The sequence below is a fragment of the Suncus etruscus genome, chromosome 6, assembly GCF_024139225.1.
Source record: "Suncus etruscus isolate mSunEtr1 chromosome 6, mSunEtr1.pri.cur, whole genome shotgun sequence".
In the NCBI taxonomy this organism is placed as follows: domain Eukaryota; kingdom Metazoa; phylum Chordata; class Mammalia; order Eulipotyphla; family Soricidae; genus Suncus; species Suncus etruscus.
Genome location: NC_064853.1, coordinates 31,900,116 through 31,913,854, shown reverse-complemented (window position 1 = coordinate 31,913,854; position 13,739 = coordinate 31,900,116). Strand labels below are relative to the sequence as shown.

Below are 13,739 nucleotides of genomic sequence, written 5' to 3'. Positions count from 1 at the left end.
AGGGAGTTAATTTAAAGGGCTGATTAAGCTCATTTAAAAGGTGATTCCCAATATTGTCAGGTGTGGCTCTGGTGGCCTCCAGCACAACTTGGGTGGCCCTCATGAAGCTTGCACCACCTGTCCCAAGTATGGCAGGCCCTGCCCCTGAGTACTCCCAAGGTCACACAATATTGGCAGCAAGTATATATAAGCTCCTAGGAATAAATCCAATAATGAATTACATAATTTTCTTTTGCAAAACTTGTTACCATATCTAATGTAATAAAGAGACCTATATAAATGGAGAAATGCATAATAACAGTGATTATGAATGTAAGTAACACGATATATTGTCAAGAAGTGCCAGTTAAGCAATGTAGTTCAACACAGCATCTGACAATTCACTGGGGGCAGAATAAAATTTTTTTTTTTTAAATCTTTGGAAGCTGGAGAGATAGTACTGTGGGTAGCCTTGCATGCACAGCCGACCCAGGGGTCACTAGAGACGCACATGGCAATGCTGGGATAGGAGGTGAGGTTGGGAGCATCTAGTACTAAAGATTGAACCAGGGCCAGTTGATGTGCCCTAACCCTCCTCAGACTCAGTCACCTCTGTTTTATATTTTTTCTGTATTTGTTGAAAAAACAAAACAAAACAAAACATTTTTTTTTTTTTGGTCACTCCCAGCGGTGCTCAGGGGTTACTCCTGGCTCTGCTCTCCGAAATCACTCCTGGCAGGCACAGGGGACCAAATGGGATGCCGGGATTCGAACTACCATTTGTTCTGATTCTGCTGTGTGCAAAGCAAATGCCCTACTGTTGTGCTATCTCACTGACCCCTTGAAGATATTTTCTAATTAAAAAAAACATTGCTGGGGCCGGATTATGGTGTCGTGTCCCCCCCCCCCCCCCCCCGTGCCTGCCAGGAGCAATTTTGGAGTGCAGAGCCAGGAGTAACCCCTGGGCGCTATCAGGTGTGACCAAAAATTACCAAAACAAAAACAAAAAATATTGCTTATTTTTTATTGCCTTGATTCATACGATAATCAACAATTATAGTCAACAGTTAGTGGGACTGACCCGTGGATTTCAAGGAACCTACACTGGCAAAATAGTTCCATCTGGTGGGGAAAAGTTCCAAGTTTCTAGTATGACTTAGTTTTTGGAAAGGAAGAAAAAGTGATTAACCAGAGTTCTCTTTATTTCACTGAAATAAAAGAAACAAAAGAACTGGTCTATCATCTTGAAACTGGTTTATCATTTATCATTTTGAAATACTGTCTTTGCTATCCTAAAGATAGTCCATACACTTCCTAGAATATTTAACTCAGGCTAGTAGGAGTCAGAAAGATCCTTATTTCTAACTTATGGTTAAATTTTTTTTATTTTAATTTAAATTAAATTTTCTTTGTTTTTGTGCCATACCCAGCAGTGCTCAGGGATTACACCTGGCCCTGTGCTCTGACCTGGGTCAGCTTCATGCAAGGCAAATGCCCTATTCAATTGTTGTACTGTTGCACCTGCCTCATGTTTGTCTTTTGAGGTTGTGACTACACTTGGTGGTGCTCTGGGAGTACTGGCTCTATGCTCAGGGATCATAATGTATTACAAGTATTGAGCCAAGATATGCCTTTGCATGATAAGTGCTTAATCTTTGTACTATCTCTTAGGCCCTAACTTGTATTTTTGTTTTGTTTTTCAGAAGGAGTTGAGTCTTCCAAGAAGAGGCAGCTTGTAAGTAGATGATGATTGCTATTATTATTATTATTATTATTATTGAGAAGGTTTTTTTTTTGTTTTTGTTTTTGGGCCACACCCGGCAATGCTCAGGGGTTATTCCTGGCTGTCTGCTTAGAAACAGCTCCTGGCAGCATGGGGGACCATATGGGACACCTGGATTCGAACCAACCACCTTAGGTCCTGGATCGGCTGCTTGCAAGGCAAATGCCGCTGTGCTATTTCTCTGGGCCCCAAGAAGTTTTTTTTTTTAAGAATTCTTTTTGTGGGGGCTGGACAGATAGCATGGAGGTAGGGCATTTGCCTTGCATGAAGAAGTACAGTGGTTTGAATCCCAGCATCCCATATGGTCCCCCGAGCCTGCCAGGAGCAATTTCTGAGTGTAGAGCCAGGAGTAGTCCCTGAGTGCTGTCAGGTGTAACACTCCCCCCCCCCCCAAAAAAAAAAAAGAATCCTTTTTGTAGACTGTTAGTATTACTTGGAAAATCCTATTCATTAGTCTTTTTTATTACTGTTTGTTCTGGGGCAGCATCCAGTGGTGCTTAGGTTTTTTCCCTGGCTCTGCACACGTGGATCATTATAGTGGGATTGAGGGACCATCTGGGGTGCCAGAAATAGATGGCCATGCTGTACTATCACTCTGGTCCACCATCAGTGTTTTTTTCCTGTTTGTTCTTTATAATCTGTGGGCTTTTAAATGGTCAGAGAAGCCATGAGTTCAAGTCATCTTCTTGGGAAGTGGTAATAGTGTATAAATAAAGAGTTTGGGCTCTAAGTCAGACTAGGGATTGAGTCTTGTCATTTTGTGTTTTAACTAATTTTGCTCTTCTGTTTTTTTTTTCTTTCTTTTTTTTTCTTTTGGCTTTTGGGCCATACCTGGTGGCGCTCAGGGGTTACACCTGGCTTGGGGCACCATATGGGATGCTGGGGATCGAACCTAGGGGTCCATCCTGGGTAAGCCGTGTGCAAGTCAAATGCCCTATCCCTGTGCTATCGATCTGGCCCCTGCATAACCTTTATTTAACACTATTTTTGTTTGTTAGTTTGTTTTTTGTTTTGGGGCCATACCTGGAAGTGCTCAGAGGTTACTAACCTGGCTCTGCGCACAGATATCACTCCTGGTAGGCTCGGAGGATCATATGGGATATCAGGGACCGAATCAGGTCTGTCCTGGGTCTGCTGCATGCAAGGCAAATGCCCAACTCCTGTGGTATCGCTCCTGCCTTGCATAACTTTTTGCCAAGGGGGAGGCACACCTGGCAGTAATCAGATCCTCACTCCTGGATCTGTGCTCTGGGAACACTCTGGGCAGGATTCATTGGACCATATGGAGTGCCAGGGATCTAACTTGGGTTGGCTATGTGCAAGATAAGTACCTTACTTATGGTACTGTCTCTCTCTAGCCTCTCTGTTTGATTATAACTACATATTTATTTATTTGTTATCCACTCCTCAAACTGTATTTGGGTTATTTTTGGGGCCAGCGCAGAAATGCTGAGGGGTTACTCCTGACTGCGCTTAAGAATTCCATCCCAGGCCCGGAGAGATAGCACAGCGGTGTTTGCCTTGCAAGCAGCCAATCCAGGACCAAAGGTGTTTGGTTCGAATCCCGGTGTCCCATATGGTCCCCCGTGCCTGCTAGGAGCTATTTCTGAGCAGACAGCCAGGAGTAATCCCTGAGCACCGCCGGGTGTGGCCCCCCCCCCAAAAAAATTCCATCCCATAGGGTCCTTCGATCGAATCTGGGTTAGCCACATGCAAAGCAAGCATCTTACTCGATGTACTGTCACTCTGCCCTTTGGGTCCTATTTTATACAGGCACTATTTTAGATACTAGAATACAGCTGTGATTGAATGAAATTAATTTTCTATTCTATTTGAGAGACAATATTTATTGTGTGACATAGTAAAGAGGACCTTGAAGAAAAATAAAACTAAATTATAGATACAAGAGCAATTGTATTTTTGTGAAGGAGGGATTAAACTTTAACTTGGGCTATTTCTTTTTCTTTTCTTTTCTTTTCTTTTTTTTTTTTTTTTTTTTTGGGTTTTGGGTTTTGGGTCACATGTAGCAGCACTCAGGGTTACTCCTGGCTCTACGCTCAGAAATCGCTCCTGGCAGGCTTGGGGAACCATCTGGGATGCCAGGATTCGAACTACCATCCTTCTTCATGCAAGGCAAATGCCCTACCTCCATTCTATCTCTCTGGCCCCAACTTGGGCTATTTCATAATTTCATAATTTTCTCAAGGCTGAATTTGGGTCAGGGAATAGTAATCTAGGATGAATCATGTTACATATATATACATACATATATATGTATATATATGTAATATGTGGGGCTGGAGATACAGCATGGAGGCAAGGCGTTCGAATCCAGGCATCCCATATGGTCCCCTGAGCCTGCCAGGACCAATTTCTGAGCATAGAGCCAGGAGGAACTCCTGAGCGCTGCCGGGTGTGACCCAAAAAAACCAAAAACAAACAAAATGTATATGTAATATGTGTATGTATTGGGCAAGAATATTCTCGATAGAGAACACAGCATGTTCCATGATCCTGAGGTAGGAACAGGCTTGGTATGTTGGTGATAGCCACAGGGATATCATGGAAGCAGGGCAACTGTTGATGGGTGAACAGTGGGCAGGATGCTGGTGAAGATGGTGAGTCCTAGAGACTACATCTTTGAGATAGAGATGGTAACAGTATTGAGTACAGAAGTTAAGATGAATGCCTTACTAGTAGCTACCTTGGTGTGATTCCACATTGTCCTCTGAGCATTTCCTGGTGCAGTTCTGAGAACACTGATCACTGCTGGGGTGGCCCATGTAATTCACAGCGATACACCTTTGGGCTCTTCCATTGACCCACGAGCCGAGTTGGACCAGAATTGCCAGAGGGAGCCCCTGACCATTCTCAGCATTCTATGAGAGTACACTCACAAAGAAAAAAGAGGGGCTGGAGAGATAGCATGAAGGTGTAGCGTATTTGCCTTGCAATGCAGAACAGTGGTTCGAATCTCGGCACCCCATATGGTCCCCGGAGCCTGCCAGGAGTGATTTCTGAGTGTAGAGCCAGGAGTAACCCTTGAATTCTGCCAGGTGTGACCCCAAAACAAACAAACAAACAAAAAAACAAGAAAAGAAAAAAGAGAGAGAGATAGAAAGGAATGTGGATCCTTATCTTGTACCTGGCTCAGAGGAAACCTTTTCGTATTTGTCATTGTGAAGAAAGTTAGCTGGGAGATTATTATACATGGTTTTTATTTTATTTAGGTATGTTCCTTCTGTCCCCAATTTGTTGTGTCATTTGGGTTTTGGTTTTGTGTTGGATTTCCCTAGTAGTGCTTAGGAGGCTCAGCAATCACTTCCAATAATAGGCCAACCAGACTGCTGGCTTATTGCTGCTTGGGTTCCTGGTGAGAAAGACAAAGTGGGCTACTCTGGTGATGATCAGAAGCCTGGTGATGCTTTTGGGAGGTAGTGTGTAGAGTATAAATGATAGGGAATTGAGTTAGGGTTAAGTGCATACCTTGCAGACTCCTTAATTCCTATACTCTCTAGCCCCATTTTGCATTTTATTACCACATACGAATTGATGTGGCCATGATTTTTGTTTTGTTTTGTTTTTATGGGCCATACCTGGTGATGCTCAGCGATTACTCCTGGCTATGCGCTCACAAATTGCTCCTGGCTCGGGGGACTATTAGGGACTCCGGGGGATCAAACACAGATTGTCCTAGGTCAGCTGCATGCAAGGCAAATGTCTTATCGCTTCATCATTGCTCTGGCCCCATCGCCATGATTTTTTAAATTGATGTGCTATACTAAATTTATTTACATATGTTGAGCTACTTGTGTATCCTTGCAATAAATTCCATTTGGTCATGGCATACAATTTTTAGTTTAGTTTTGTTTTTTGTATTTGTTTTTGTTTTTGCTTTTTGGGCCATACTCGGTGATGTTCAGGCTATATGCTCAAAATTGCTCTTGGCGTGGGGGTCCATATGGGATGTTGGGGGATGGAACTGCTGTTCGTCCTAGATTAGTGAGTGCAAGGCAAACACCCTACCACTTTCGCCACCGCTTAGGCCTCTAGTTTTGTTTTTGGACCACACTCAAAAGTGCTCATGGTCATTCCTGGCTTTGTACTCAGGAATCACTCCTGAATGCTTGAGGACTACATGGGATGCTGGGGATCAAACCTGATTGGTGATGTGAAAGGAGCTTGCTCACTGTACTGTAACCCCTAGCATGCTATTTGGTCTCATGAAACATTGACTTTTTTTTCCAATTTTCTTAGTATGGCTTATTTTCACCCTTAGCATTGTTATCTGAAAGATTACTTGGTAGGTTTATTGTTTTCATGACTTACTTATTTTGTAACCTATCTTAAGAATATTATTAAGAATAATATTAAGAATATTTTATATGTACTGGTGAAGAATGTTTTCTCAGCGTTTTTGGGGGGGTAGAGAACCCTGTATGAGAGTGGGTATTATTGTCTCCTTCACTGCTGTGTTGCTGTTATTTGGTTTATGCTGCATAGAAGGTGATTTACACACACACACACACACACACACACACACACACACACACTATCTTTATTTAAGCACCATGATTACAAACATGTTTGTAGTTGGGTTATATTTGTTTACTTTGATGCACAGTCTTGCTTCAGTCTTTGTCTACATTTCTTGCAGGTATGTTGCTCCCCAATCCTATAGTATTTTCTTTTCTTTTTTTTTTTTTGGGGGGGGGGGTTGGGCCATACCCGTTTGACACTCAGGGGTTACTGCTGGCTATGCGCTCAGAAATCGCTCCTGGCTTGGGGGGACCATATGGGACGCTGGGGGATCGAACCACGGTCTGTCCTACGCTAGCGCTTGCAAGGCAGACACCTTACCTCAAGTGCCACTTTCCCGGCCCCTCCTATAGTATTTTCCCCCCATTCTTGGCTAGTTTTATTTTCTTATATCACAATCTTAACTTATATTATATTCAGTTTTTTGTTTGTTTTGGGTCACACCTGGTGGCGCTCAGGTGTTTACTCTTGGCTCTGTGCTCAGAAGTTTGCTCCTGGCAGGCTTGGGGATCATATGGGATGCCGGGAATTGAACCAGAGTCCTTCCTATGTTGGCCACATGCAAGGCAACGCCCTACTGCTGTGCTATTGATCCGGCCCATATCATATTCTTTATCAAGATTTTTCTACCAAGCCATTTCCTTGCTGTCCATAGATCAAATTGTATTTCACAAGTGGAATTTAATAATTTCTCTACTTTTTCTTCATAGCTTTTATTAAGAGTCACTTTCAATAAAAGTGATAGTGGTTAGTGTGCTTGCCTTGCAGACTTGGGTTTGATCCCCAGCTACTCATAGCATTGCAATGAATAATTCTTGAGTGCAGAGCCCTGAGCATGAACCCCCTCCAATAAAATAAAACAAAAAGTGTCACTGTTAGTGCTGGAGTTATACACTACAGTGTGTAGGGCACTTGTCTTGTATGTGGCCAACCTGATTCAATCTCCAGCATCCCATATTGTCTCCTGAGCTTTGCTAGGAGTAATTCTTGAGTGCAGAGATAGGAATATTCTCTAACTATTGCCCAGCATGACTCTCACTCTTCCCCCAAGTCACTGTTGTTAAAAATGAAAAAAATTGCTCTTCTGGGACAGTGTCTTAGAGGCCTTCAGAATAATGGTCCAGTGTTTGACATACTGTTGTAGGCTCTCCTACAATACAGCCTCCAACAAAACTAGGCTGTTCCGAAATCCTGGAAATAGGATTGTTTACCTTTATACCAATAAGGTTGGGAAGGTGCCCAAGTCTGCATGTGGTATGTGCCCTGGCTGACTTAGAGGAGTTCGCGCTGTGAGACCTAAAGTTCTGAAAAGACTATCTAAAACAAAGAAATATGTCAGCTGAGCCTATGGCGGCTCCATGTGCGCTAAGAGCTTCCGAGACAGGATTAAGCGTATTTTCCTTATTGAGGAATAGAAAATAGTTGTGAAAGTGTTGAAGGCACAAGCACAGAGTCAGAAAGCAAAATAAAAAAAAATGGAACATTTTTGAAGAATAAAATTAAAGGCTTGATTTGTTAAAAAAAAATGAAAAAATTAGTTGTGTTTTACTTTATTTAGTCCTAGCTAAGTCTTGAGAACCTCTGGGTATGGTTCAAAAACAAAAAGATAGAGGTAGTAATCCTAAATTACCTGTAGACCTATTTGGGGCAGTTTGAGGGTGGGACAAGCCTGGCAGTGTGGTCTGGGAATGGGGTGTGGGAATTTGCTCCTGGTACTTAGGGTGCTCTGGGTACTTTGCAGGGGATTGAACCTTGGCTTTATATGCAAAGCATGGGCTTTGCCTAAGGCCCTCAGATGTCATTTACTGTAATTATGTATTTGAACAAGTTCTTCTCTTTTGGAGGCCTGCAAAATGTCCTGAGGATCCTAGGCATGCCTGAAGTAACCTACCTCAATCACCTTAAGACTGGACTGTGTTACAAAGCCTGATATACTAGCCCAGTTTTCCTGGAACGTCTTAAATACTGCCCCCAGACAGTCAAATCCTTAAATGCTGTTTATTATACCTGATTAAATGAACATCAGTCTTAACTATTACATCTCAACCCAGCAATTGGCTCCACAATCAGTTTTTATAATTTAAAAATATTCGAAATCCCCTGTAGTTAATTTAAAGGGGTTTCAGTGAGAAAATTTAATCAGTCTTCCTCAAGTCACAAGAGAGTCAGTGAGAATCAGATATTATTCAGAAATGTTTCATTTTACCAAAACTACTACATCAAGTTACTAAATTAGATTAGTGCTTTCCAAAATGGTGATGCTGCCCTCTAGGGGCTCTGCACACAGAAATCACTCCTGGCTGACACAGGGGACCGACCAGACAGAATACTGGTGATTGAACCCAAGTAGCAGCAACATGTAGGGCAAGTGTCCTACCTATAAAATTTCAGAGATAGTACAACATTTGATCGGCTTTTTTTTTTTTTTTTGCAAGTATCAACCCTTCCATTCCTCACACTCACTGCACATGGTCTCTTGAGCGTAGCCAGTGTGGCCCAAAACCAAAAATTTTGGGGGACTGGAGAGATAGCACAGCAGTAGGGTATTTGCCTTGCAAGCAGCCGACCCTGGATGGGCAGCAGTTTAAATCCCGGCATTAGCATCACATATGGTCGGTCCCCTGAGCCTACCAGGAGCGATTTCTGAGCTCAGAGCCAGAAATAACCCAAGTTGCCGGGTATGACCCAAAACCATTTATATATATATATATATACATATATATATATTACCAGTTCATAGTTAAAAACAAAAGAAAAGATTGTAACTAATTTGTGGCAATATAAGTCATAGGAAACAAATTTATTTCCTAATTTTCATTCTTTTTCTTTTTTTTAATTCTCTCTTTTTTTTTTTTTTTTTTTTTTGGTTTTTGGGTCACACCCAGCAGTTCTCAGGGGTTACTCCTGGCTCTATGCTCAGAAATCATTCCTGGCAAGCTCAGGGGACCATATGGGATGCCGGGGTTGGAACCACCATCCTTCTGCATACAAGGCAAATGCCTTTCCTCCATGTTATCTCTCCCCGACTCTAATTTTCATTCTTTTTTTTGTTTTGTTTTGTTTTGTTTTGTTTTGTTTTTGGGCCACACCCAGCAGCACTCAGGGGTTACTCCTGGCTGTCTGCTCAGAAATAGCTCCTGGCAGGCACAGGGAACCATATGGGACACTGGGATTTGAACCAATCACCTTTGGTCTTGGATCGGCTGCTTGCAAGGCAAACGCCACTGTGCTATCTCTCCGGGCCCTAATTCTCATTCTTAATCTCGTTCATTGTTTGAAACATACTTTATTTGGGGAGGGCAGGAGGTCCTCAAAGTAAAAATTCATTTTATGGGGCTGGAGCATTAGCTCAGCAGGTAGGGCATTTGCCTTGCATGCAGCCAACCCAGGACTGACCCAGGTTCAATCCCTGGCATCCCATATGGTGCCCCCCAAGCCTATAAGGAGTGATTTCAGAGTGCAGAGCCAAGAGTAATCCCTAAGCAATTTTGTGTGTGGCCCAAAAACAAAAAACATTTTATGGTAATACAAAGATAATGTACACTATCACTGCTCTCTTAAGTCAATAAACTAGAGTTTAAGGGTATCTGAGACCACCCGGAGGATACCAGTGAACCACAGTATGAAGACAGTTAATCAAATCTTGAGATACCAGATTGTGGAATAGCTTGTATTTTGATTATGGTCTGAATTTCTGTGTTTTGCTAAAGTTGTTTTTTGTTTGTTTGTTTTTTGGGGCCATACCCATTTGATGCTCAGGGGTTACTCCTGACTAAGCGCTCAGAAATCGCCCCTGGCTTGTGGGGGGACCATATGGGATGCCGGGGGATCAAACCATGGTCCTTCCTTGGCTAACGCTTGCAAGGCAGATGCCTTACCTCTAGCGCCACCTCTCCGGCCCCGCTAAAGTTGTTTTTTAAAAAAAGTTATTTTATTATAATATCATGATTTGCCAAGTAGTTCATAATAGTTATTAATAGCATTACTTGTTCTAGCACCAGTGTGACTTTCCCTCCACCGATGTCCCCAGTTTCCTACCTACTACCTCAGCCTGCCCTGTTGGAGACACAAACAACTTTACTTCATACTGTTTGTTACAATACGAGGTAAATAGATTTATCAAATCTTTTATCATTGGGGCCAGAGCGGTGGTGCAAGTGGTAGGGCATTTGCCTTACACGTGGCTGACCTAGGACGGACCTTGTTTTGATCTCCTGGCATCCCATATGGTCCCCCCAAGCCAGGAGCAATTTCTGAGCGCGTAGGCACTCACTAGTAACCCCTGAGCGTCACCAGGTGTGGCCCAAAAAACCCTAAACAAACAAAAAACACCCACTTGGAGCATAAAAAAAAAACTTGGATCATTAAAAGTCAATTTGTGATTATTGCTATATCTTTTTTTTCATTGTTATATCTTAAACTTCTTTTATGAAAATCATTGAGGATTTACTAGTTTATTAGTGCTAGTTGAGCCTTCGGTATTACTGTTTACAGGTTGACTGAGCTTGGTTGTCTTTTTTTTTTTTTTTCTATTTTGGTTGTCTTTTTTTTTTTTTTTTTTTTTGGTTGTCTTTTATGCAGCTTTCTCATCAGATTTTCCCTGATTCTACTGGGCTGACAGTACTAAAATTTGGAGATGTTGTGTACAGCCCAGGAGCTATAGAGCTGGAATGAATTGGTGACTTGGCAATTTGGTGAGGCTTAAAGGGCTGGTGTGCAGCTTTGCATGTGGGAGCCCTGAGTTAGATCCCTGGCACTACATCACCCTCCAGACACTGCCAGGAACATCTGCCAAGCATTGTGCCAAGGATAGCCCCAAACACCACCAGGTGTCAAAACCAAAAGTTAAAAAAAAAATAACTGGGGCCGGGCGGTGGCGCTGGAGGTAAGGTGCCTGCCTTGCCTGCGCTAGCCTAGGACGGACCGCGGTTTGATCCCCCGGCGTCCCATATGGTCCCCCAAGCCAGGAGCGACTTCTGAGTGCATAGCCAGGAGTAACCCCTGAGCGTCAAATGGGTGTGGCCCAAAAACAAAAACAAAAACAAACAAACAAAAAAAACTGATTACTAGAGCTGTTCAGTGGTAGAAGTTGTGTGCCTTGCATGTGTGAGGTTATCCCATTAATTCTATCCCAGATACAAGGAGAGAGGGGAAGGGGAGGGGGAGTGGTGAAGGAGAACAAAAATCACACACACCAAAAAAGGAAAGTAAATTAAATTAAGAAATCAAAAGGGTCAAGAAATGAAATCAGAAACTAGTTAGCATTGGCATGTAACTATGTTTACTTGTCATGTGAATTTCTCAGTCTGCAAAGTGTTCTTTACCTGACACCTGCTGTTATGAACACTGAACTAAATTACAACTCTCTTTGGAACAGAAACAAATCAAACAAATGAATGTTTTGGGTTGTCCTTGGACACCGTATTTGTATTAGCTAATAAGTCTTTTTCATTCATAATATCTGAGGAAGAATTTGACAGGTCTTTCTACTTAGAAGACTGCTACTCAAATATTCTGTAATTTCAGGCTGTTTCACAATTCATAGACAGTAATCTGACATTTATTTTTAAAACTGAAAGAAAGCTAAGGAAAGGGTTTTCCTGGGGCTATGAGTAATATTAGTTACTGAAAAGGATTTTTAGGGTTCCATTTTGGCAGTGCACAATATAAAATTACGTGACAAAAATAATCATTTCTTGAATGAGTTTATTTTCCTATGTATGTATAATTTCCAGGGGCTCATGCAGAGACTCTGAGGGTATTAATCAGTAGTTGTATAAGTAAATAGGAAAAAGTGGATATTTCCATTTCCATACTCTATTGCCCACTACTCTCACCAGTCTAAGGAAATGTGGAGCCTATTTGTTTGTGGCCACAGCCAGTGGTGTTCAAAATGTATTCTGGCTCTGTGCTCAGGGATAACTCCTGGTAGTGCTCTAGAGACCATATTATTGTTCAAGGATGGAGCTGGGTCAACCGTGAGCATGAGCATGTCAAGACTTGTGTATTCTGAAATGAGCTTTAGAAAGAGCTGACAAATCACAGGGACATTGACACTAAATTTTAAACTTACCTTTGAAGAGAGTGCTCTGTGTGGAGATGAGCTGAACTCTTGCAGTAAAAATGTCTTGCAATAGAGACGGGGACCAGGAGAACCAGTCCATGGTATGAAGCTTGGCACAAATAGTGAGGGAGTGAGTACAATTAAGGCAGAGAAGGGACCATATGACAATGATAGTTTGATAATTGGAATGATCACTCTGGATAAGAAGTGGGTGCTAAAAGAGGTAAAAGTGGTAGGCATGATACCAAATGATACTCCTTCATGAACAGTATTGCAGTGTCTAAAAGGAAGGCAAGAAAGAAGAGAAGGAGGGAGAAAGGGAGAGAGAGGAGAAAGAGAAAGAAAGATTGAAAGAATAAAAGAAAGAAAGAAGGAAAGGGGCCAGAGCGATAGCACAGCATTAGAGTGTTTGCCTTGCATGCGACTGACCCAGGATAGACTGCAGTTCAATCCCTGTCGTCCCAAGCCAGGAGAGATTTCTGAGTGCATAGCCAGGAGTAACCCCTGATCGTCACTGGGTATGGGCCCAAAACAAAAATAAAAAAAAAAATATATATATATATAAGAAAGTAGTAAAGAGATAGAGGAATAAATGTCCCCCAGAGGCAGGCAAGGGGAGGGTTCGAGGGAACTGGGGACATTAGTGGCAGGAAATGTGCACTGGTGAAGGGTGTTGTCCATTGTATGACAAACTCAATCATGAACCACTTTGTATCTGTGGAAGAAAATAACCAAATCTATTATGAACAAACTGTAACTGTTTGTAACTTTATTTACTGTAAATAAAGTAAATTTTTTTTCTTTTTAAGTAAATAAAGAAATTTTTAAAAAAGTATTGTCTTAGAGAAGGGACTACACTTTGACAATAATAGTTGAAAATGATCTCTCTGGACAAGAACTGAATGTTGAAAGGAGGTAAGGGGCTATGCATGATGCCCTCTCAGTAAGAGAATTGCAAACCAGTGTACCTAAAATGAAAAGCGGGGGATTATCTGTCACAGAAAACGGACTAGAGGTGGTATTGGGAGGGAAATTGAGAACACTGATGAAAAGAAATGGATACCGGGGGCCGGGCGGTGGCGCTAAAGGTAAGGTGCCTGCTTTGCCAGCGCTAGCCTTGGACAGACCGCGGTTCGATCCCCCGGTGTCCCATATGGTCCCCCAAGCCAGGAGCAACTTCTGAGCGCATAGCCAGGAGTAACCCCTGAGCGTTACCGGGTGTGGCCCAAAAACCAAAAAAAAAAAAAAGAAAAGAAAAAAGAAATGGATACCGGTGGCATACCAACATGCATACCTCAGGTGTATTGGAATATTCTGTGAAACTCCACCATCAACAACTTTTGTCTGTTTGTTTGGTTTTTGGTTTTTGGGTCA

The 13,739-nt window shown here is 42.3% G+C and overlaps 1 protein-coding gene and 1 pseudogene across 2 annotated transcripts in view; both read left to right on the top strand.

Annotated features, from left to right (window-relative positions):
* MAST2 (microtubule associated serine/threonine kinase 2) overlaps positions 1-13,739 on the top strand; it is a 163,713-nt gene that overhangs the window by 85,864 nt on the left and 64,110 nt on the right. For both annotated transcript variants that reach the window (XM_049774613.1, XM_049774612.1), the window contains exon 4: positions 1,683-1,714. In XM_049774613.1, coding sequence (XP_049630570.1) covers positions 1,683-1,714 — 32 coding nt within the window. The remainder of the gene's footprint in view (positions 1-1,682; positions 1,715-13,739) is intronic.
* Positions 7,355-7,829, top strand: LOC126011355 (60S ribosomal protein L34-like; annotated as a pseudogene).